Source organism: Loxodonta africana, chromosome 24, assembly GCF_030014295.1.
Source record: "Loxodonta africana isolate mLoxAfr1 chromosome 24, mLoxAfr1.hap2, whole genome shotgun sequence".
NCBI lineage: Eukaryota > Metazoa > Chordata > Mammalia > Proboscidea > Elephantidae > Loxodonta > Loxodonta africana.
Genome location: NC_087365.1, coordinates 56,861,118 through 56,886,984, shown reverse-complemented (window position 1 = coordinate 56,886,984; position 25,867 = coordinate 56,861,118). Strand labels below are relative to the sequence as shown.

The window sequence follows — 25,867 nt, the reverse complement described above, 5'->3', positions numbered from 1 at the left end:
AACCAGTATGCCACCAGGGTTTCCCCCTACAGCTAAAGCTACGGAGCAGTTAAAATATGGATTACAAGAGAGAAACTGAATTTTTTATTTTATTTCACTTTCAAATTTAACTAGCCATGTGTGGATAGTGGCTGTTGTTTTGGACGGTGCTGTTCTACACCACTTTCCTTGCAGTCCCCGACTGGGGTGGGGGACGCAGAGGCTGGGGTGGGCTATCTCTACTGCACTCCCGTACTGAAAGTGTATCTCTTTTGGGCACAAACGATCTGTACTCAGCTAATCTTTAGGGCTGGCGGTTCAAACCCACCTGGGCCTGGTGATCTGTTTCTATAAAGAAAACTCTATGAAGCAGTTCTATTCCGTGACATGTAGGGTTGCCGTAAGTCAGAATCTAGTGGAAGGTTTTGGGTTTTGGTCTTCTTGAACTCCCCAGTTGGGGCAGGCACTCAGCTTCATCTTGTGTCCCCCGCTACTTGTAAGGCATTCTAAAACATAAAGACATTTTTCCCTTAGCATTTTTAGTTCTTTTTAGCAGGAAGGATGGTCAGGGTACCTAGTCCACCATACGGCTGGAGACGGAAAATGACTGATCTTGTACTAATGAAAATGTCTTACTTGCCATCTGTCTTAGTCATCTAGTGCTGCTGTAACAGAAATCCCACAAGTGCGTGACTTTATCAAACAGGCGTTTAACCTCTACACTGCCGGGGTTTCCAACAAACAGGAATTTATTTTCCCAGTTTAGGAAGCTAGAAGTCTGAATTCAGGGTGCTGGCTGTAGGGGAAGTCTTTCCCTGTGGACTCTGGGGGGGAAGGTCCTTGTCTCTTTTTCTTGGTTCCTTGGCGGTCTCATGTGGTGGCATCTGTCTTCCCTGTCTGTGCTTGCTTGCTGCTTGCTTACTCTGCTCTTTTATGTCTCAAGAGATTGATTTAAGACAACTCCCTACACTGCTATTGCCTCCGTAACATAACAAAGATAACCCTAGTCCCGAATGGAATTATAACGACTTATAGGGGTTAGGATTTACAACATATGTTTTGGGGAGACACAGTTCAGTCCATACCACCATCCAAGAAGATTTTGTCCTGAAATGTTTAGATAGCTTGTCAATACAAATAGCATATTCTATTGTTGAAGGAGCCCTGGCAGCGCGGTGGTTAAATGGTCAGCTGCTAATTAAAAGGTTGGCAGTTCAAGCCCACCAGCAGCTCCACGGGAGAAAGACCTGGCAGTCTGCTCCCATAAAGGCGACAGACAGCTGTGGAAACCCTATGGAGTCAGTTCTGCTCTGTCCTGTAGGGTTGCTGTGAGTTGGAATCGACTCGATGGAGATGGGTTTTGGGGTTTTATCCTATTGTTGAGCTACCACATTAGGCTAAAGGGATGTGCCAAGATGTTAAAAGGGTTTAAGTGGAATTCGAACATATGCTTCCGGAGACAGATTTTTACAAACACGTACACCCTGTATCTTCTTCCTGTAGGAGTAAAACGAGCCTTCCGTTGTGATATCTGCACCTTCACCTCTGCTAGACTTTCGAGTTTTAATCGTCATGTGAAAACTCACACCAATGAAAAGCCTCATACATGTCACCTCTGTCTGAAAGCTTTCCGTACCGTCACTCTGCTACGAAATCACGTCAACACCCACACAGGTGAAATCGCTGGGAAGCGTGTTTCCTTCAAAGGATGTGTGTTAAGGCTCGTGTAAGAACACAGACCCACCTGTATCTACGTTAAAAGAACGCTTCATTTCAAACTTTGATTTTGTCTTTTTCTTACATTTTGCTTACAATTACTAAATATTACAAAAACTTTCCTCCGTATGTCTATGGTATACATGGATTGGAATCCCTGGGTGGTTAGAGTTAACACACTCGGCTACTAACCAAAAGGTTGGCAGTTCAAGTCCACCCAGAGACACCTCAGAAGAAAGGCCTAGCAATCTACGCCTGACGAACCAGCCATTGAAAACCACGTGGATCACAGTTATATACACTCTGACACACAGGGTTGCCGTGAGTCGGAGTCGACTCAACGGTCACTGATATTTATAGTTTAAAAGAGCCTTTTCTTGATTTTTAAAGCATCTTGGGCTTAGTATAGAGGAGCCCTGGTGTGCGGTGGTTAAGCAATGGACTGCTAACCAAGAGATCGGCAATTCAAACCCACCAGCTGCCCTGCGGGAGAAAGATGTGGCATTCTGCTTCTGTAAAGGTTACAGCCTTGGAAGGCCCACAGAGCAGTTACACTCCGTTCTGTAGGGTCGCTGTGAGTCGGAATCGACTGGACAGCAACGAGTTCAAGAGGCTTAATGTAATTTATAAGTTATGAACTCCTAGGAAATTTGGGGGCTTAATTTTGTATTACAAGTATAAACTGTGTGTTTTTATAGGAACCAGACCGCACAAGTGTGGCGACTGTGACATGGCATTTGTCACCAGTGGAGAGCTGATCCGGCACAGGCGTTACAGACACACTCACGAGAAGCCCTTCAAGTGTTCCATGTGCAAGTATGCCAGCGTGGAGGTGAGCACATGCCCTTCCCTGACACTTCAGGCTGGCGGAGTGAGAAGCTGCCGTCAAAGCTCTAGACATTAGACCAACACTCGACTCCATCATAAAATGATTTTTATTAAAGACGTTATTCATATAAAATCAATACAGGAAATAACCATCTCCTTCCTAAATTTAAAATAGGACACTGGATTTCCAATACATAAAGGTGTACAAATGACGAATAAAGATGACTCGTACTCAAGAAACAACCCCCACGTTTGTTAAAAAGTCCCACCTCGTGTTTTATGCAGAACTCACATCCACAAAATCGAACTGGATTTGCCAATCCAGTCTGAGCTTTAGCCGAATTTTTGTAGCTTACTTTTTTTTACCTCAGTGCTGCTTGGTCAGATACAAAGCAACTTGCTTGAAAATTTAAACATAGCCATTTTGCAATTTTAGTTACAAAGGGACTGCCCTTTTCAAATTTCAGCTACATGTCATTTCGGTTCACTAGATTGTTTTGCTTATACCCTATAAGAGGTTTAGCAAGGAGCCCTGATGGCACAGTGGTTAGGCGCTCAGCTGCTAACCAAAAGGTCAGCAGTTTGAACCCACCAGCCATTCTGCAGTAGAAGAGACCTGGTGATCTGCTCCCATAAAGATTAAAAAAAAAAAACTGTTGCCACCGAGTCAATTGTGACTCATAGCGACCCTATAGGACAGAGAAGAACTGCCCCATAGAATTTCCAAGGAGCAGCTGGTGGATTTGAAGTGCCGACCTTTTGGTTAGCAGACTTAGCTCTTAACCACTGTGCCCTAACGCATAAAGATTACAGCCTAAGAAATCCTATGGAAACCATAGGAAAAATCCTAGGAACTCCTCTGTCCTGTAGAGTTGGGATTGACTTGATGGCAGCGGGTAAGAAGTTCAGCAGTACTGTGAAAGACATCACGGCAGAGACCTACGATTTGCTTTTCAATGCCGGTTTCTAGCAGTTAGTTTTTAAGGGCTCCACCACTTCTTAGGAAGCCTGCTGGACCCTGGTTTTGAGCCCATTTGGAAAGGGATCATCAATCCCCTCAAGCAGAACTAAGTTAAAGGAGCAGTTAAAGTCTAAATATAATAATGATGCAACCGTGTTTCATAAATGGGGGAATTTCACCAACGGGGTCGGAATCATTCCAAGAATTTTTTTTCTGCTATTGCTATTTTTAAATTTTATTTCTCATCTCAGTTAAAGGTTGCAGCTGTATTAATTACGAGAACACAAAACAGAGATTTCAAAACACGAAGCCATCTTAGAATCCGGAGCTGGCAGTGGCCTGTCTGCTGGTGTCCTGCCAGGACTGAGTGCTGCCTTGCAAGAAAGGCCTGGCAATCTATTTCCGAGACATGCACCCTCAAAAACCATATGGAGCCGTTCTCCCCTGACATACATGGGGTCGTTAGGAGTAACCTCCACGGCAGCTAGTAACGCGCACGGTACTTGTACTTATTAATAAGGCAGGCGCCCTCAACCCATGTGCCATCAGAAGGGGCTCAGTCAGGATGGGGCTCTCAGGACTTGTAACTGCGAATGCTTTACATGGGTATCCCATCCACTCAAGAGCCCTGGTAGCGCAGTGGTTAAGCACTCAACTGCGAACCAAAAGGTCAGTGGTTTGAACCCACCAGCTGCTCCACGGGAGGAAGATGTGGCAGTCTGCTTCTGTAAAGATTACAGCCTTGGAAACCCTGTGAGGCAGTTCTACCCTGACCTACGGGGACACTATGGGTTGGAATCGACTCGACAAAAATGGATTTGAAGGAGCCCTGGTGATGCAATGGTTAAGCACTCTGCTGCTAGCCAAAAGATTGCTGGTTCGAATCCACCCAGCAGTTCTGGAGGAGAAAAGAACTGTCAGTGTGCTCCCACGAAGATTACAGCCTTGCAGACTCTATGGGGGCAGTTCTACTCTGTCACATGGGGTCGCTATGAGCTGGAATCGACTGACAGTACCCAACAACAACAAAGACTAAAGGTTTTCACTTTATTTACACAAAAGAGAACGTCCTGGTCCCTGCGCCTGTACGATATGATATATACTCTGCCTTACTGAGCGCATGTTGCCTTAGAAATAGTAGTAAAGTCGCACCGGGCATTGACCAGCTGGATTTCAATTTTCTCTTCGTAAAGGGAAGTTGAATAGGAATGTCTCTTAAAGCTACTGTTCATTATCCCCCAAAGGCGCTGATACACATTGAATAAAAAAAAAATTGCCCTTGACAAAATAAAAAGAAACGGCTTCGTCGTGTTTTTCAGTGTGTGAAATATGTTCTGATCAAATATGTTCAAAATCTCACTCGTTTAGATAGTTTTTATAGTGCTGATTGGTTTAAGACTCTACAACTTATAAGTTCCTATCACAGTCAGTGGCGTAGCGTTAAGCGTTTGGCTGCTCACCAAAAGGTCAGCGGTTCGAGTCCACCAGCTGCTACTTGGAAGCACTGTGGGGCAGTTCTCCTCTGTCATCTGGCGCGCTCTGGCCGCGTCACAGTCACGTCTTTCCTTTGCTCACTAGGTAAGCAAGCTGAAGCGCCACGCCCGGTCCCACACTGGGGAGCGTCCTTTCCCATGTCACCTGTGCAGCTATGCCAGCAGAGACACCTACAAGCTCAAGCGGCACATGAGGACGCACTCCGGTAAGGCTTTCAAGGTTAAGGTCAAGAGGTAGCACTGGCGGCACAGTGGTTAAAGCACTCGGCTGCGCACTGAGAGGTCGGCGGTTCAAATCCACCAGCGGCTCCGAGGGAGAAAGACGTGGCAGTCTGCCCCGAGAGTATGGCCACCAGTACCGAAGTCACTCCTGAGGTTCACCCTTCAGCAAAAGATTAGACAGGTCTGTAGGACCAACAGTGACACACGTGTGTCATTGTTCCATCATGTATGTGAAACTAACAGGCACACCAGCGCACAAGCAAAGACGAGAAGGCAGGAAGGGACAAGAAAACGGGAAGAATGGAAATGGGGAACCCAGGCTTGAGAAGGGGAGGGTGCTGACACATTGCAGGGTTGGCGACCAGTGTCACAGAACAATTTGTGTGTTAACTGTTTAACGAGAAACGAATTTGCTCCATAAACATTCACCTAAAGAACAATAAAAAATAAATATTCAAATATCAAAATGCAAAAAAAAAAGAAAATGTGGCAGTCTGCTCCCCTCAAGATTGACAGCCTTGGAAACCCTGTGGGGCAGTTCTACTCTGTCCATAGGGTCGCTAGGAGTCGGAATACACTCAGCAGCAGTGGGCGGACAGCCCCATAGATACCAACTAGAGCTGTATCTTGAAATGATGAGCAGCCTCCAGCTGTCAGGGAGGTCACATATCAGGCCATTGTCAGCACATCTGTACTTGACACATTTGCACCTGTGCTTGACCTAGAGTCTTACACTAACCGGGGCTTGAAAGGTACAGGGAGGGGGTTGGAAGAAGCCCTGGGAACAAAAGAGAGGCTTTCAGATCCAGGTGTCCTCTGGGAGGGGAGCCCACTCTTAGACGGTCATTCGTGGTGTTGTGTCATAGGTGAGAAGCCCTACGAGTGCCACGTCTGCCACGCACGGTTCACCCAGAGTGGCACCATGAAGATCCACATTCTGCAGAAGCACAGCGAGAACGTCCCCAAGTACGAGTGTCCCCACTGCGCCACCATCATCGCCAGGAAAAGCGACCTGCGTGAGTGCGCTGTTGCTGGTAGTCGCCACTGAGTTGGTTCCAACTCACTGTGCCCCCATGTGTGTCTGAGTAGATTTGTCTGAAGCAGATTACCAGGCCTTTCTTCTGAGGTGAATCTGGGTGGGCTCGAACAGCCAGCCTTTTGGTTAGCAGCCGAACCGTTCGCGCCACCCAAGGACTCCATATCAAATATACCAAAACCCCAGACCAGTCGCTGTTGAGTCAGTTCCCACTCACGGCAACCCCATGTGTGCAGAGTAGAGCTGATCCGTAGGATTTTCAAGGAGTGCCCTTTCAGCCATAGATCACCGGGTCTTTCTTCAGAGGACCTCTGGGAGGGTTTGAACCACCAACCTTTCAGCTAGTAGTCAAGCGTGAGTGGTCTGGTGATGGCCTTTCTTTTACTGTAGTTTGTTCTGCAAACTTGCATGGAGTTGGGCTTCAGGACCTGCTCCCTGGGAGGTTTTCTTCCAGCGGTCCTGTGGTGCCACCTGGCGGCGGCACTGTGCCAGTGCACTTTCTTAGCATGTGCCTGGGCCTCAGACTTTTTCGCCCGTAAGGCTCTTTTTGGGTATTATTTTATATCACATTGGGCCTGTTTTTTTTTTTTAATAATATTTTATTGTGTTTTCATTGAAGGTTTACACAGCAGTTGAGGTTCCCATTCAACAGTTGTTACACAAGTTGTCCAGTACCTTTCTTTACGCTCTTCACAATGCCCGAACATCTCATTACTTTCCTTCTGGTTTTTCCATTTTCATTCAGTTTCCCTACCCCCCTACCTTCTCATCTTTGTTTTAAAGTGATTGTTGACCATTTGATCTCATATAGACAGTTGTTTAAAGGATCACAGGGTTTATGGGTGTTATTCATTATTTTTTGAGTCCATCTGATGTTTAGCTAAAGGGTTTCAATTCAAGGTTTGAATAACTCTTGGGGAGTCGTCCAGTCTCAACCAGTCCAGTAGATCTGTTTTTGTTTTTAGGACTTTGAGGTTCTGTTCTACATTATTCTCCCGTTCTATCAAGATCCATCTAATTGTGGCCTTGGTTGGAATGGTCAGTAGTGGTAATCGGGCACCGTCTAATTCTTCTGGTCTCAGGGTAGATGAGGCCGTGGTTTGTGCAGACTATTTGTCCTGTAGACGACAGCAAAAGTTTGGCAGTTCAAATCCACCAGCTGCTCCTTGGAAACCCTATGTGGCATTTCTACTCTGTCCTCTGGGGTCAGTGAGTCAGAATCGACTCGACGGCAATGGTTCGGATTTTTTTTTTTTTTTTGGCTCTGTGCACAAGACACCCCCACAGCAGAGTTAGGAAAAGTGAGAAGCAGGATACGGTTCTCCCTTCAGGAGCTCGATCCAGTAAGAGAGGCAGCCAGGTGCCATGAAAAACCACCTCCTAATTTTTTTTTTTTAACACGGTAAGCCCTCGATGGCAAGAGCGGGACTAAGTCATGAGCAACTCTGGGTGCCAGACTTAGGAGTTTGGATTTCATCCTGCCTGCAAGGAAGTCTTTTTGATATTTAGCGGTGGGGAGAGGAGGGAATAAGAGTGAGCGAGCCCCTTCTTCCGCATTTCAGGACTCCTGGGCCTCCCTTTTCCCATGATCTTTTTTCTTTTTCCAGAATATATGATGATGATGTGGTAACTCGAAGTATGCTGGCAAAAATAAAAATTTACCAGGTTGCTCAATGAGGTCCCAGGTATAAGATGCACTGTTTTGAAAACACTTCAGAAAGGGTGGAGGAGCTTAACAAAGTCTTAAGTTTTCTTTTTCATTCTGACCGTGTCAGTGTTAACTGTAGGTACCAAACCAAAAAAGAAACCTGTTGCTATCGAGTCGATTCTAACTCACAGCGACCCTATAGGACAGAACAGAACTGTCCCGTAGGGTTTCCAAGGAATGGCTGGTGGATTCGAACTGCCGACCTTTTGGTTAGCAGCTGAGCTCTTAAGCACTATGCCACCAGGGTAGCTCCCCTCAGCCGCACAAAACATCGCCCCGGTGGGACTCTACAGGGGGCAGGGTATCGAATGAGTAGCTAAGAAAGAGACAGGAGTGTTTGACACCTGGCAAGGTAATATGGCTTCCGGCACATCCAGGTAGGTGACAGTGTCCGTATTTCCCATTTGTTGAACGTGCAAATGTTCCGTCCTGTGACTAGAAGAGAAATCAGGCCCTTTGGGGGGCTGAGCTGGTACATGTGGGGTGTACCTCATTGTGCAGTTGTCAAAAAGCCTGACTCGGTTGAGCGTAAATGATGCGTGAGCGTGTCCAGCCTGACCTCACCGTGTATCTCAGGCCCATTGCCACGTAGGACGCAGCAGGACGCTGACATCCAAAAGAACAGCTGGACCCTTTTTTATCTTTTTGGCTGATGGTCTTTAAGTGAAAATACGGAGGTTGTGTCTTTGCTATGTAAAACCTCTTTAATGTCATTCTAAATCTCCATCTACATCGTGATAAGGCTCTCAGGGTGCTTTGCCAGTAAACACGTTAGGTCCAGTGTGACCTACGTTATGTGAAAGTCGACTTTGTATTGAAAGGATATTAAAAGGACATTTCAGTACTGTGTGCTGTCCATTTAGACCAGGGGTTCATTCTGGTGCAGTTCTGCACCCCTGTGGAAATTTGGTGATGTCTTGGTTGTTGGGGTGCTACTGACATCTAGTGGGTAGAGGCCAGAGAAGCAGCTAAACATCTAAACATCCTACAATGCCTAGAAAGGCCCCCTACAACAGAGAGTTATCCGGCCCCAATATCAGTAGTGCTAAGGTTGAGAAACCCGGAGTTGGAGGGTCGGGGGAACCTGCCTAACATACAGTGTCCTGTGGTTATTTCAGGCGTCCATTTGCGCAACTTGCATACGTACAGAGCTGCGGAGATGCGATGCCGTTACTGTCCTGATGTCTTCCACGAACGCTATGCCCTCATCCAGCACCAGAAAACTCATAAGAATGAGAAGAGGTTCAAGTGTGAACACTGCAGCTATGCCTGCAAGCAGGTATTGGGTTCAGTCCATTTGGGGCGCAGTGGGAAGCAGTGGAATCCAGAAGAGGGAAGGGTTGGGGAGGGATTCTCTTAATCACTTGGAAAAAGTCATGTTTTGACATAATAGAGGGTGCCCGGGTGATGCAAAAACAGGTATCACAATACACTGCTAACCAAAAGGTGGAGGTAGTCACCGGGCAGTGTCGTGGAAGAAACGTCTGGCCATCTATTTCCAAAAAATCAACCACTGAAAGCTGTGGGGGCCACAGTTCTACTCTGAGCACATGGGGTCCCCTTGAGTGGAAGTCCACTTGGCGGCAACTGGTTTGAGTTTTATTGTGATGTAATAGGTGCCTCTGAGTACCCAGGAAGCAGCCATGAGCCAGTGCCTTAAAAGAGCAGTTCTGAGCGCAGTTCACAGGCCCTTGGAGGTCCCTGGGGCTCACCAGCGTCCACGAAATCCAAACTGTTGTCATGATCATGCCCTGTCGCTGTGCTGATATTTGCCCTGACGCAAAGGCAGCGGTGGTGCTTTACCTGGAATGGAAGCAGCAACCCCCCACCTTCGTGCCCTCGCAGCACGAGGAAAGGGCAGCCTTACTTAAGAATGTCGTTAACGAAGCATGCCAAAGACCTCTTTAAAGTGTTAAAAAGCAAAGATGTCACTTTGAGGATTAAGGTGTGCCTGACCCAGGCCGTGATATTTTTAATCACCTCATAAGAATGCGAAAGCTGGATAGTGAATAAGGAAGACCAAAGAAGAATTGATGCCTTTGAATTGTGATGTTGGCGAAGAATATTGACTATACCATGGACTGCCAGAAGAACAAATATGTCCATCTTGGAAGAAATACAGCCAGAATACTCAGAAGTGAGGATGGCAGGACTTCATCTCACATACTTTGGACATGTCATCAGGAGGGACCATTCCCTGGAGAAGGACATCACGCTTGGGAAAGTAGAGGGTCAGTGAAAAAGAGGAAGACCCTCAAGGAGATGGATTGACATAGTGGCTGCAACGATGGGCTCAAGCATAACAGTGATTGTGAGGATGGCACAGGACCGGGCACCACTTCATTTTATTGTATAGAGGGTCACTATGAGTTGGAACCGACTCGACGGCACCTAACAACAACAACAACAAGGAGGCATACAAGTTATTCACCTCGTAGACCTTTGACCCTCAATACTCAACTTTTTAATATCCCACGTGGCGAATGGAGAGTCTGCATAGAGCATCTGTACTGTCTTCCGAAGCACAAGTTTGTTGGGAGGAGAAGGACCGGGGCTGGCTGGGGCATGAGCTGAATGGTCACTTTCTCGTGGAGCGCCGTTTTCACTTAGGAAGAACTAGTGGCAGACAGTCAGTGTTTGTTCAGCTGTTGGTTATTTGGTGGACATTTTCCCCAAAATGAGCAAAGTGAGTCTCACTTCAAGGAAGACGTTTGTTGCGAGCGATACAGTTTCAGCTTCCAAGAGAAAATTAGAATTAGACAGTTAAGATTTTAGAACACGTATCTGCCCCTGTGAGCATGACAGCTTTCCAATGTGCTTGGAGACTTATCTGAAGAGATTTGGATGATTTTAAGAAAGCAGAAATTGTTTTCGATAGTGCATAATGAAATGTGTCAACTTTTAGAAGATCCCCATAACTCAGTACACTAGTATTTTCCTAATGGCCAACGTGTCATATTAGAAAACCACACACTCAAAGTGGAAGGCAGGACAGTGGGTTCTAACATGTCAGGGGACAAAAAGTTCACTGATAGAGTTTCAGATTCCACATTGCAGCCAGTCGTTAAGAAGTTACCTTTGCCATGAGACCAGAAGAACTGGATGGTGTCCGGCTACCCTTGCTGAACGTTTGATCAAAGATTCTATAGGAGAATCCTGATCAAAAGGGGGAAAATGCAGAACAGAATTTCAAGTTCTTGTAGGCTTTAGACTTTCTGGAGCCATGGAGGGTGGATGAACTCCTGAAATTATTGCCCTGAGATAAACTTCAAACCTTAAGACAACAATATCCCCTGAAGTCATCTTAAAACCGAGCAATAGTTTAGCATAACTAGTGAAAAAAAGCTCTGCCTTGCCCATTATGCTGTTTTAAGAACTATATGGGATCAAATTAACAACAGCAACTTGAAGGATTAGATAGGAACCTTAGGGGGCAGTGAGTTTATGTTAATGAGGGAGGAACAACTCAGAAAAGGAGGGCGAGCATGGTAACACAACTCGCGGAATGTAATCAATGTCACTAAATTGTACGTGTAGAAATTGCTGAATTTGTGTATGTTTTGCTGTGTATATTCTCAAAAACAATAATAAATAAAATTCAGAAAAAAAGTTACCACTTGTTGAGTTTTTGGCGTAATATCAAAGACGAATGTCGATAATTGTTTGAAAAAGCAATTAAAATTCCCCTTCCTTTTCCAACTACGTATCCGTGAGACTGAATTTCCTTCGCGTGTAACAGCATACGCTAGCAAACCAAAGACAGAGGCAGCGAGGAGAGCCCAGCAGTCTTTTTTCCGTAGGGCTGCCGAGCTGAGCAAGGAGCCCTTGTGATGCGGTGGTGTAGTACTCGGCTCCTCACCAAAAGGTCATCGGTTCAAACCCACCAGCTGCTCTGTAAGAGTAAAGAACTAGTGATCTGCTCCCGTAAAGATTACAGCCTTGGAAACCCTATCGGGCAGTTCTACTCTGTCCTATCGGATCACTATGAGTTGGAATTGACTCGAGCACACAACACCAGGCTGAGCAGAAGTCCCTGGGTGGCGCAGATGGTTAAGCACTCACCTACTAGCCAAAAGCTTGGCGGCTGGAACCCACTCACCCACTCAGCAGCACCCTGGAAGACAGGCCTGGCAATCTGCTTCCGAAAGGTCATAGCCTTGAAAACTCTACAGAGCAGTTCTACTCTGCACGCGTGGGGCCACCATGAATGGGAAGTCACTCCGTGGTAACTAGCAACAACAATAACCAGGCTGAGCAAAGAAAAATGCAGGACGCCAGTTAAATTTGAATTTCAGATAAGCAATGAAGGTTTTTTTAGTATAAGTGATTCTCAAATACTGCAGCCTGTGTTTTAACTGGCAGCCTTACCTATTAAGCCAGACACTTGCAAAAATATAAAACGATACCATTTTTCTCACTAAATTGTTTTATTTTGAAAAACAGATTTTTTTTTGCAGAAATACGTTATCCATGCTAACATATAGTTGGCTTATTGTTATTTTAAAATAAACTGATAAATAATTTTGTTTTAATTTATCAGTTTCAAAGTCTGATATGGTAAATATTAATAGATACCACCCATATAGACAAAAGCTCTTTGGGGTCTTCAGGAATTTTGAAGAGTATACCAAAAAAACCAATTGCCATCAAGTTGATACCAACTCATAGCACCCCTAAAGGACAGAGTAGAACTGCCCCATAGGGTTTCCAAGGACTGCCTGGTGGATGTGAACTGCAGACCTTTTGGTTAGCATCTGTAGCAAGTAACCACGACACCACTGGGTTTCCTTAAGGGCACAGGGGGATCTCAAAAGCTCAGAAGGCTGCCGTTGAAGCATTGTGTGCTGTTGGGAATATTTTGCCACTGGTGACAGAAGGGGAAAGTTAGCACTTCTTGTGTATCAGAGCGTGGGCTGGAAGCAGTGAATGCTTTGAGTACAGGACAGAGAATTGTTGTAATAGATTGCGAGTATTAGAATTTCCTGTGGCCCTAAGGTTTGGCCCTAGAGTCAGATCTGTTAAAAGGCACTCAGAGAGCTTCCTGAGAGAGAGAGAGAAGACTTGGAGAGGAGGAGGGTTCCAGATGGAAGCCACAGGTATTTGGGGGAGCAGTGGGCAACCAGGTGTGCCTTGACTAGGGGCACAGGTGGGAGGTGAAGCTGGGACCCTGCAGGGTGTTCTTAGCAGCTCTGGTCCTGGAAAGTCAGGGAGAGAGACCAGGGTATGCAGTCCTGGGTGGGGGTGATGAGGAAGAGGGGTTGGTGAAGTTGGCAACCGAAAGATTGGAAGAAAGACCCTCAATTAGGTTACTAACAGTAATGCAGAAATGGTTGTGGATTTAATTTGAATAATCATTGCATTTCAAGTAAAACAAAATTTGTACTTTTGCTTGACTCTATGTTTGCCCCAATTCCCCACAATTTCCACTCACTATCCACTCGTCTGTCAGTTTTCGTACTGTAGTGGCTTACGTTTTGCTGCGATGCTGGACACTGTGCCACCAGTATTTCAAGTACCAGCAGGGTCGTTCTTGGTGGACAAGTTTCAGTGGAGCTTGGCTGCTAACTAAAAGGTTGGCAGTTCAAATCCACCAGTTGCTCCTTGGAAACCCTATGGAGCAGTTCTCTTTCCTAAAGGGTTGCTATCGGTTGGAATCAACACAACGGCAACAGGTTTAGTTTATTTGTTTTGTTTTTGGTTCCAGACTAAGGTAGACTAGGAATAAGGACCTGGAGGTCTACTTCTGAAAAATTTGGCCAGTGAAAATGTTATGAATAGCAGCAGAACATTGTCTGGCATAGCGCAGGAAGATGAGCCCCTCAGACTGGAAGGCACTGAAAACACGACTAGGAAAGAGCTGCCACCTCAAAGTGGTGTTGACCTTAATGTCAGGGATGGGACCTTCATTTGCTGATGTGGCATGACTCAAGATGAGAAGAAACAGCTGTAAACATCCATTAATATCAGGAACGTGGAGTGTATGAAGTATGAATCTAGAAAAATTGGAAGTTGTCAAAAATGAAATGCAATGCATAAAGATGAATATCTGAGGCATTGGGGAACTGAAATGGACTGGCATTGGCCGTTTTGAATCAGACAATCATATGGTCTACTATGGCAGGAATGAGAAATTGAAGAGGAATGGTGTAGCATTCATCTTCAAAAAGAACATTTCAAGATCTATCCTGAAGTACAATGCTGTCAATGATAGGGTAATATCCATACGCCTACAAAGAAGACCAGTTAATATGACTGTTATTCAAATTTGCATACCACCACTAAAGCCAAAGATGAAGAAACAAGATTTTTACCAACCTCTGCAATCTGAAATAGATCAAACATGCATTCAAGATGCATTGATAATTACTGGTGATTGGAATTCGAAAGTTGGAAGCAAAGAAGGATCATTAATTGGAAAGTATGACCTTGGTGATAGAAACAACTCCACATATCTCATGATAGAATTTTGCAAGACCAATGACTTTGTCACTGCAAATACTTTTTCAACAACTGGCAACTCTACACGTGGACCTCAGCAGATGGAACACACAGGAATCAAATCAGCTCCATGGTTGAAAGAGACTGTGGAGAAGCTCGATATCATCAGTTAGAACAAGGCCAGAGGCCAACTGCGAAACAGACCATCAGTGCAAGTTCAGGTTGAAACTGAAGAAAATTGGAACAAGTCCACAACAGCCAAAATACGATCTTGAGTATATCCCACCTGAATTTAGAGACCATCTCAAGAATAGATTTGATGCAGTGAACACTAATGACCGAAGACCAGACGAGTTGTGGAATGACATCAAGGACATCATACATGAGGAAAGCAAAAGGTGATTGAAAAGACCAAAATGGACGCCAGAAGAGACTCTGAAACTTGCTCTTGAGTATAGAGTAGCTAAAGCGAACAGAAGAAATGATGAAGTAAAATAGCTGAACAGATTTCAAAGGGCAGCTTGAGACGCAAAGTAAAGTAGTATAATGACATGCGCGAAGACCTGGAGTTAGGAAACCAAAAGGGAAGAATACACTCAACGTTTCTCAAGCTAAAAGAACTGAAGAAAAACTTCAAGCCTCAAGTTGCAGTAGTAAAGGATTCTATGGGCAAAATATTGAATGATGCAGGAAACATCAAAAGAAAATGGAAAGAGTGCAGAGCCACTGTACCAAGAAGAATTGGTCGACGTTCAACCTTTTCAGGAGGTAGTATGTGATCAAGAACTAATGGTATTGAAGGCAGAAGTCCAGGCTGCCCTGAAGGTGTTGGTGAAAAGCAAGGCTGCAGGAATTGACAGGATACCAACTGAGATGCAGTGCTGGAAGCGCTCATTCATCTATGCTAAGAAATTTAGAAGACAGCTAGCTGGTCAACCAACTGGAAGAGGTCCATATTTATGCCCATTCCAAAGAAAGGTGATCCAACAGAATGCAGAAATTATGTAACAATATCATTAATATCACAGGCAAAAAAAAAATTGCTGAAGATTATTCAAAAGCAGTTGCAGCAGTACATCGACAGGAAACTGCCGGAAGTTCAAGCTGGATTTAGAAGAGGACATAGAACAAGGGATATCACTGCTGATGTCAGATGGATCCTGACTGAAAGCAAAGAATACCGAAGAATATTTACCTGTGTTTTATTGACTATGCAAAGTCATTCAACTGTGTGGATCTTAACAAATTACGGATAGCATTGCAAAGAATGGGAATTCCAGAACACTTAATTGTGCTCATGAGGAACCTGTACATAGACCAAGAGGCAGTTGTTCGGACAGGACAAGGGGATACCGCGTGGTTTAAAGTCAGGAAAGGTGTGTGTCAGGATTGTATCCTTTCACCATACCTATTCAATCTGTATGCTGAGCAAATAGTCCAAGAAGCTGGACTATATGAAGAGGAACGGGGCATCAGGATTGGAGGACGACTGATTAACAACCTGCGTTATGCAGATGACACAACCTTGCTTGCTGAAAGCGAAAAGGACTTGAAGCACTTACTGATGAAGATCAAAGACCGCGGCGTTCAGTACAGATTACACCTCAACATAAAGAAAACAAAAATCCTCACAACTGGACCAATAAACACCACCATGATAAACGGAGAAAATATTGAAGTTGTCGAGGATTTCGTTTTATTTGGATCCACAATCAACACCCACGGAAGCAGCAGTCAAGAAATCAAAAGACGTATGGGCATTGGGCACATCTTCTGCAAAAGACGTCTTTAAAGCGTTCAGAAGAAAAAATGTCACTTTGAGGACTAAGGTGCTCCTGACCCAAGCCATGGTATTTTCAGTTCCCACATATGTATGTGAAAGCTGGACAGTGAATAAGGAAGACTGAGGAAGAATTGATGCTTTTGAAATATGGTGTTGGTGAAGAGTATAAAATATCTTATGGACTGCCAGAAGAGCAACAGTCTTGGAAGACATGTAGCCAGAATGCTCCTTAGAAGCAAGGATGGTGAGACTTCATCTCACATACTTTGGACGTGTTATCAGGAGGCACCAGTCCCTGGAGAAGGACATCATGCTTAGTAGAGGGTCAGTGAAAAAGAGGAAGACCCTCGAGGAGATAGATTGACACAGTGGCTGCAACAGTGGGCTCAAGCATAGCAACGATTGTGAGGATAGAGCAGGACAAGGCAGTGTTTCCGTTCTGTTTTACATAGGGTTGCTGTGAGTTGGAACCGACTCGACGGCCCCTAACAGCAACAACAGTTATGTATGAGAAATATCCACCACCAGACCTTTATCTGCAGGTGGGTGTGTTCCCTTAAGCCCTCCCACACCTCTTGCCGCGTGTATCTTGCTGCATATCCATTTGTAAGTTCGTGTTTGTTAACCCTAGTGTTGCAGGATCCTCTGTCCTGTAGTGATTATGTTGCTGCCCTTCGTTCTTGCATTCCCATCAGTGTCCTCCTGCGCCTTGGTCATGTTTGCTGACTTCCCCCATATTGTGTATTGCCTGTCCCTTCCCCAGAATTCGCATGCGTCTTCTATCTGATAATTTTCCCTCCTCCCCCGCCCCATCCCTGGCAACCATCAAAGAAAGTGTTTGTCTTTGTTTTTCCCTACATGATCTGTTTTAGAGGAGAAAACGTTTATCCTTTCACTGCCCAGTCTGGGGTACCACACCCCCATAGGACTGGAAAACCAACAGGAAATTATTTGAAGCACTTTGTAACTTGATGTTTGTTGTGGTTTGCCATCAAGTCGATTCCGACTCATACCCGCCCCATGTGACTGAGTAGAACTGCCCTGTGTGGTTTTCTTGGCTGTAAATATTTGCAGAACCACATCACCAGGTCTGTCTTCCACAGAGCCACTGGTGAGTTCTAACCACCAACCTTTTGATTAGCAGCAGAGTGCTTAACCATTGCGGCACCAGAGCTCCTTAACTTAATGGTAGGGAATGGGTGTGTGTTTTGAAGAAGGCCATACGCTGAGAGATTTAGTCGTGCTTTGTCAAGAAAGTGTTTGGAATGACTGCTTATCAGCACACTCACGTTTGGGAAGAGAAAAAAAACGTATTAAACAATAAATAATGTCTATGTACATAGATAAACGGTGTTCTCCCCCGCCCCCAGGAGCATCATGAGGGCTCACTTGCGAACCCACTTTACATAGATAAACGTGTTCTCCTCCCCGCCAGGAGCGTCAGGAGGGCTCACATGCGTACCTACTTTACATAGATAAACGGTGTTCTCCCCCCCCCAGCGTCATGAGGGCTCACGTGCGTACCTGCTTTACATAGATAAACTATGTTCTCCCCCTCAGGAGCATCATGACGGCTTACATGCGTACCCACTTTACATAGATAAACTCTGTTCTGCCCCCCCCCCAGGAGCATCATGACGGCTCACGTGTGTACCCACTTTACATAGATAAACTGTGTTCTCCCCCCCACACAGGAGCATCATATGACGGCTCACGTGCATACCCACTTTACATAGATAAACTGTGTTCTCCCCCCACAGGAGCGTCATGACGGCTCACGTGTGTACCCACTTTACATAGATAAACTGTTCTCCCCCCCCACAGGAGCATCATATGACGGCTCATGCGTACCCACTTTACATAGATAAACTGTGTTCTCCCCCCCAGGAGCGTCATGACGGCTCACGTGTGTATCCACTTTACATAGATAAACTGTGTTCCCCCCCCAGCATCATATGACGGCTCACGTGCTTACTCACTTTACATAAACTGTGTTCTCCCCCAGGAGCGTCATGTGACGGCTCCCGTGCGTACCCACTTTACACAGATAAACTCTGTTCTCCCCCCACAGGAGCATCATATGATGGCTCACGTGCATACCCACTTTACATAGATAAACTGTGTTCTCCCCCCCTCCAGCATCATGACGGCTCACGTGCGTACCCACTTTACGTGTACCCACTTTACATAGATAAACTGTGTTCTCCCCCAGAAGCGTCATATGACGGCTCACGTGCATACCCACTTTACACAGATGAACTCTGTTCTCCCCCCACAGGAGCATCATATGATGGCTCACGTGCGTACCCACTTTACATAAACTGTTTTTTCCCCCTGCCAGGAGCGTCATATGACGGCTCACGTGCGTACCCACACTGGAGAGAAACCGTTTGCCTGTCTTTCCTGCAATAAACGTTTCCGGCAGAAGCAACTTCTAAATACTCACTTCAAGAAATACCATGATTCCGATTTCATCCCGACTGTTTACGAATGCCCCAAATGTGGCAAAGCCTTTTCCCGCTGGGTAAGCTTACTTACCAGGGAGCAGTGGTGCAATTCTAGCCCTCCATGCAGGAGGCCCAGGTTCAATTCCCGACCGATGCCTGTCATGCACAGCCACCACCATCTGTCAGTGGAAGCATGTGTGTTGCTGTGATGCCAGGCGGGTTTCGGCGGAGCTTTCAGACTAAGATGGGCTTGGAAGAAAGGCCTGGTGACCTACTTCTGAAAATCAGCCAGTGAAAACCATATAGATTTTAGACGCTACTTTAGAAACTTGCCAGGACGTAAGGTAGCAACTATTGTGTCTTAGGAAAGTGCTTATTAATTTTGGGGGAAGTTACAAAGTTCTTGAAGAATCTTATGAAAGGGTGATCGCCCCTCCCCTGAGACACACAAAATCTTGAAAATATTTTCAGAAAGTTCTCAGGCCTCCTAAACCCATGCAAGGAACCTCTGCTTTTAGTGTAACATTTCAAAATTGTTCTTATGAACCAGATTTCGGCCGCTTCACAGAGAGGACACAGTGTTCAAAACGTTCCCTAGGTGTTCTTGGAATAGTGTTTTTGGTACTGTGCTAAGAAACAGATTTACTCCTTTGTTTTATTTTTTTAGGTGTTGTATTAGTTAACTGTTGCTTAATAACAAATTATCTCAAAACATAGTGGCTTTAAACAACAAACACTCATTTTCTCCTGGTTTCTGTGGTGCAGGAATTTTAGAGTGGCTTTGCTGGGTGGGTCTGACTCATGGTCTCTCATGATATTGCCAACAGGATGTTGGCTGGAGTTACAGTTATCTGAAGGCTTGACTGGGGCCAGAGGATCCACTTCCAAGATGGCGGCTCCCTCACATGGCCCTTGGCACGAGGCCTCAGTTCCCACCTTGTGGGTCTCTTCATAGGACTGCTTGAGTGTCTTCACAACGTGGCAGCATCTTCCCCAGACTGAGTGGTCCAAGAGATAGAGCAAGGAGGAGAAGCTGCAGTGCCTTTCATGACCTAATGTTGAAAATGACACACCATTACTTCTGTTCATTAGACACAAGTCCCTTAGTCCCCACTGAAGGGGAAGGGAATGAAGTCCCTCTTGAAGGGAAGAGTACCAAAGAATTTGTGGACATCTTAAAATTACCACAGATAGTTAGGTAGATCTTTGGATGACATGTTTTGGTCCAGCTTTAAAAATTTTCAGATGATCTGAAGTTTGCTCATCCTGTGGGGAAAACTTTATGCCTTCTCTTAAAAGAAAATAGGGCAGGTGCGTTGCCCTGAGTAGCATAATGGGGTAGTTCAGGAATATTAAAGAAAACTGTTAGTTCAAAATTTCAAATAAGAGTGATGGCAAAGCCACAAAATAGTATCATTAATTCTGAGTTAGTATTGTAAAGAAACTATTCTTGGGTGTGAAAAAACAAAGCAGAGAGAAGAATGGGTCAGCCAAGTAGATTTCCTCAGAACAAAAAAATGAAAAGCTTTGAAGCTTTTTCCTATCATTCAGGAAAGCATATGGACTTGTATCTACCATATATAAAGAACTCCTACAACTCCATAATAAAAGACAAACAACCAACCAATTTAAAAATGGCCAAAGGATCTGAATAGACACGTATCCTATGATCCCATTTCTGTGAAATGTCCAGAAGAGGCAAATCCACAGAGACACAGTAGACTAGTGGTGGCCAGGGCTGAAGGGAGGGGGACGTGAGGAGTGACTAATGGTTGGTGGCTGTGCGTTGTCAAGTTGACTCCGACTCATAGCCACCCCACGTAACAGTAGAACTGCCCCATAAAGTTTCCTAGGTGTAATCTTTATGGGAGCAGATCGCCAGGTCTTTCCTCCCACAGAGCCACTGGGTGGGCTCGAACTTCTGACCCTTCAGTTTTAGCAGTCTAGCACTAACTGTTGCACCACTGGGGGTCCTTATTCTAACAGTTAACACTGTGCAAACCAGCTGCCATCAAGTGGACCCTGACTCAGGGCCACCCTGTGTGTGTCAAGAGTAGAACTGCGCTCCATAGGGATTTCAGTGGCTGGTTTTTTGGAAGTAGATCACCAGGCCTTTCTTCTGAGGTGCCTCTGGGTGGACTGGACCCTCCAACTGATGGTTAGCGTAGAGCCTTTAACTGCGCCACCCAAGGACTCCCAGTAATGGTTACAGGGTTTCTTTTTGGGGTGACAAAGATGTTCTAAAATTTATTGTGGGGATGGTTACATAACCCTGTAAATACGCATTCTTTAAAAACTCGGAGTCGTGCACGTTGAATGGGTGAGCCGTGTGGTGTGGATTGTATTGAATGGTATGTTAAAACCCTTTGTTGCTTTATTTTTCCTCCCTAAATTTTTTTTTTTTTTTTGGATGGCATGTTTTTTCAGTATCGGAATGCGTGCTTACTGAGTGTGTTTAAATTTTGAGAAATACGATCTGGTAATGCAATCCACCAGTAAGGCGAGTGGCGCTGAGGCCAGTGAGAGCTGTAGAAATCATATATTGCAAGCACCTTTCCATTAGGTTACACGGGGAGCCTCTGATTTTCCAAACACAACACGGAAAAACCAAAACAAACCCGTAAGGGCTCCCCAACTATCACACAGAGAAGCCGTAATTATGCTTGCAAGCTTTATGTCAGAAATAAAGGCAAAAGTTTACCAAACTAATGCATCTAGGAAGGGTCACCTAATAGAATGCTCAGCCTACACAACAATGAGGCTCCAGCCCTGGTCTGCTGAGCTTTATCCATTTCAGAAGGAACCCACCTTGTCACTAAATGCATTAGAGTAACGCCTTGCTGCTGCAGTTCCCCCCACCCCCCCAAAATCATTGCTGTCGTATTGATTCCTGGCTCATAGCGTCCCTAAAGGACAGAGTAGAACTGCCCCATAGAGTTTCCAGGGAGTAGCTGGTGGCTTCTAACTGCCGACCTTTTGGTTAGCAGCCCAGCTCTTAACCACTGCACAAAAAGTGGCTGGTATACCATTAATCAATAGTAATGAAAAAGTTTTCTAAAAATGCACTGGACCATTGGCTCAGTTTCCCCAGAGCCCGTCTCTTTGTGTTCTAGTGCGTTTGCTCGGCGATGCCGACTTTCACTGTGTGTCCTCATGTCGTTTCCCTGAACAGAGTAACATGCGCAGGCACTCAGAGAACTGTGACTCGGGGCAGGAAAAGCCGGCCACCTCTGGAAAGGAAAGAAGGATGAAAAGGAGAAAGCAGACGGGCCCGAGAGAGGCAGTGAAGGAAGACGGTACCTCGTTTCATGAATTCGTTTTTAATGTGACAGTGGTTTCCTCCTTATAAGCTTCCCTGGGTTCTGTCTGAGAGCCACCAGGCAAGGGACGCACCCGGAAACCCTGCTGGTGCCCCCTTCACCCAGGGAGGCAGCTCCAGGGCCTGTCCTGGCCCACAGCCAGCTCTGCTTCCTGTCATATGGGCAGGGTTTGGGCAGCACTTTCTGGCCGGTTTGATTATATTGGTGACACAGGGACAGTTATTCACCCACCTCACAGGTCGGCGGTGGGGATGAAGCGAGGGCTACCCTGCAAGTCTGCTGCAGCACCCACCGCACACTCCTGCTGCTGGGGTCGTTGGGAGACATGTTGGCAAGGCTGCGGGACAGGTGGGCGACCGTGGCCTCTGCTCTGCAGTCTGTCTAGTCAGCTGGTGGAGATGCCGCTGGTGTCACAGGCTGTATCTCCTGGGCCCAGGGAGCAGAGAAGAGTTATTTGCTTAGCAACAGGTGGTTGTCTTGACTGGGCAAGTGGTCACGCTGCAAAACACCAAACCCATTGCTGTCGAGGCAGTTCTGACTCATGACAACCTCATGTGACAGAGCAGCACTGCCACATAGGGTTTTCTTGGCTGTAATCTTTATGGACACAGATTGCCAGGCCTTTCTTCCGCAGCACCACCAAGTTTGAACCACCAGCCTTTAGGTTAATAGTTGAGTGCACACCGTTTTCGCCACCCAGGGACTTCCTAAGAGAAGGGCCACCGAGCTCTTGTGCTGGTGTTTGATTTCCCGTCTTTCATAGGAGAACTTAGAACTACAGAACAGAACCAGAAACCGGACGGCCTCACAACACAAACAAGAGGCAGTGTTTGCGTGGCATCCTTATTCCTCAGTGTCACTCTAAATTTTTATTCCAGCCCCAGTCCTTGACTTGTGCGTGTTCCCACAGCCAGCTACCGGCCCTTTTTATTCCTTCAAGAGATGTGAAATAAAATAGAGGACACCCAGTTAAACTTGAATTTTGGGTAAACATCGAGTGACTGCTTACCTGTTGTCATTGAGTTGACTTCAACTTATAGTGAACCCTATAGGACAGAGTAGAAGTGCCCCATAGGGTTTCCAAGGAGCAGCTGGTGGATTCAAACTGCCAACCTTTTGGTTAGCAGCCAAGTTCTTAAACACTGAGCTACCAGGGCTCCAAGTAACTGCTTAGGTTAAGTATATCCCACGCACTCTGGGGTATATATACTAAAAGCTCCTTGTTGTTTATCTGACACTCATGCCTGTCTACATTCTGCGGCCCTGCCCTCTTTGTTCAGTAGGTTCGGGGGTCCTTCGTTTGTGACTCTCAGCAGGCCAGGCCACTCTTCCTCTGCATCTCACCTGTCTGGGGAAACGTGATCTCTGGCTGTGTGCCACCCTCTGCAGCCTGTGCCTGTGCGGCGGCCGTGGCTCAGAGCTCTCCAGAAGAGCGCTCACTGCCCAGCTCTGGGGCACTTTTCTTTCCTCCTCCCTCCTTACATACTGGGCACTGGTCTGCAGACTGCACCTGTGTCCCTGTGGCCTCACTGCAGTCCCTCCTGGGGACCCCATCATCCAGTGTCCAAACATGAGATTCACAGAGGGTGGAGGGCCAGGGCATCTGGTCAGGATGGAAAGGCTTTGACTCAAAGGCTGAGGTTGGACACCTGGCTGGGCAAGGCCTCACTTCCCTCCTCACAGCATAAGGGCACCCAGCCACCCATCAGCCACCCATCTACCACCACCCCCATGCTTCCCTTCTCTCTCCTGAAGGCCCCTCAGTACCTGGGCCCTAGAAATGCTTTATTCCTTGTAAAGTCGGAAAAAAGCTGGGTAATAATAATGGATATAAAACGTGAATCTGCTGTATCTTAGTTGTCTTCATGCCAGTGTGGTTGTAAACCTGACTTTTAGTGTTTTTATGGAGCAGGGGCCACTGCCCTGTCTCTGGGTTCGGTCCTCCCTTTCCCATCAGTGACTCTTCTCCCTTGAAGACCCAACGTGCCCCCTCAGCCTGATCCTTCCCTGAAGCTCCACAGGTGCCCAGGTGTGTCCTGTCAGAGGAAACACAAGCTCCTCCCTCCACTCACGATCCTCCCCATCTCGGAAGACTTCTGCTCTGACTTGCCAGGGACCGGGATGGCTTCTCTCGGTCCGCCCCCCCGCCTCGGTCCGCCCCCGCCCCCCCGGTTCTGTCCCCATCACCACCTGAGGCCACCAGCCACCGTTGTCCTGCACCCGCTGCAGCTGGATGCTCCATCTCCCTGACCTCCTCCTCGTGGCTGCCTCTCCATGCCCAGCCTGGAGCTGCTCCTCTTCAGCTGGCCCTCTGTTTTCTCCCCACACACCGTCCACCTTCACTGTTCACTGCCTTCTCTGCCTGCTTTCCATAGGCCATTAGGCCATGCCCACACCTGGGCTTACACCCACACCTGTGCCCACACCTACACCCACATCTATACCCATACCTGCACGCACACCTACACGTGGATCCACACCCATGCCCACACCTGCACCCACACCCACACCTGGATCCACACCCATGCCCACACCTGTACCTACACCCACACCCACACCTGCACCCTTGCCCACACCCCTGGCCTCAGTTACCACCTGTGGACAAGTCTCTGGTGCAGGACTGCAGCCCTGTGTGGCCTCCGAAGGCTGGATGCAAGTACTCGCCCACCTGACAAGCACCTCTACTTGGTTGTCTCAAATTCACTCTGTTTGAAAGTGCATCTTATGCTCCCTTCTTCCCCTCCCATCACCGCCCTGTTCTCTGCTGCTCACCTGATGATGTTGGTATTTGATTCTGTGATGCCCCCCACTCAGCACTGACACCACTCTGCCCCCGACCTTGGACTTGGGCTCCCACACCATCCCCAATTACACCCCTCTCCGCTCCTGCCACCCAGGACACAGCCTCACACGAAGGCAGTGTGGGACGGGACTCCTGCCACCTCTTTTCAGAGCTGAAGGCCCTTTTAGCACACAATCCGGCCCTCCATCCTCACCTATCACCACCAACAGCCCCTTCTCTGGCACCCCACACTCTGAGATTCGACCAGAGCATGGCCAGCCCCAGCTCCCTGACTCCCCTTCCGACCGTTGGACCCTCGGTCCCTTGCTCCTCTCTTTGCCTGGAGCCTCTGAGTGACCGACGCCTGCTGCTCTGTCCATCCATCCATCTCTAAGGCCTCACTCCAGCCCCCTCAGTGGGTCCCCCAGGGCTGGGCCTCTCCTGTGTAGGACTTGGCCGAGTTCTCGCCTCACATGTACTGGGCCCTCTGGGGGACCTGTTCCCCGGGACTCACTCCTCATCCAGCACCTGCTCCAGACCTGGCCAGGCAGGGGCTGTCCATTCACTGCCTGTCCATAAACAAGAGACTCGTGAACGTGTCCTTTATGGGGGAAGAACGAGTAGGGAAGTTCAAGCCTCTAGTCCTTCAGCCTCCATGTAAGAGGCCCACGGTGGATAGCAGGTGGGGCAGACTCTGTGTAAGCAGGTGGCTTCCCTGCTAACCAGACACCTGAGGACACTCTCTTCCCCCTTCTTGACTGGTTCCTAGGCTCCTGGAGTGTGAGTGGGTGGGCTGTGGATCTGGATGTGGCCCACAGTGTGTCCTAGTGGTTCTTGACCCCTAGTGAGTTCTCAGTGGAAAGGCCTTCCAGCAGCTGTTTTCATTTTGGCCATGTCACTGGGGGTGGGAGGTGGGACAGAAACCAGACGTAGGTGATCAGCTCAGCCACAACATGGGCCCGTGCTCCTCCGCCAGAGGTGATTCTGCACCATCTGGAGACACTGAGGGTTGTCACAGCTCAGGGAGGGGAAGGTGCTCCTGGCATCTCATGGATAGAGGCCAGGGATGCTGCTCAACATCCTACCACCCACAGGACAGCCCCCGTCACGGAGACCCATCGGCCCAAGTGTCAGTAGTGCTTGAGAAGCCCTGA

At 47.0% G+C, this 25,867-nt stretch overlaps 1 protein-coding gene across 4 annotated transcripts in view; it reads left to right on the top strand.

Moving 5' to 3' along the window:
* The window catches only part of CTCFL (CCCTC-binding factor like), a 33,021-nt gene extending 10,909 nt beyond the window's left edge, over nt 1-22,112 (top strand). For 2 of the 4 annotated variants that reach the window (XM_023538758.2, XM_023538757.2), the window contains exons 3-9: nt 1,483-1,653; nt 2,394-2,527; nt 5,063-5,183; nt 6,066-6,215; nt 9,062-9,222; nt 18,506-18,688; nt 21,784-22,112. In XM_023538758.2, coding sequence (XP_023394526.2) covers nt 1,483-1,653; nt 2,394-2,527; nt 5,063-5,183; nt 6,066-6,215; nt 9,062-9,222; nt 18,506-18,688; nt 21,784-21,960 — 1,097 coding nt within the window. In that variant the 3' untranslated portion in view covers nt 21,961-22,112. Of the gene's footprint in view, nt 1-1,482; nt 1,654-2,393; nt 2,528-5,062; nt 5,184-6,065; nt 6,216-9,061; nt 9,223-18,505; nt 18,689-21,783 lie in introns of those variants that run through there. The other 2 variants (XM_023538759.2, XM_010599453.2) reach the window with 2 other exon arrangements.
* The last annotated feature ends 3,755 nt before the right edge of the window (nt 22,113-25,867 follow it).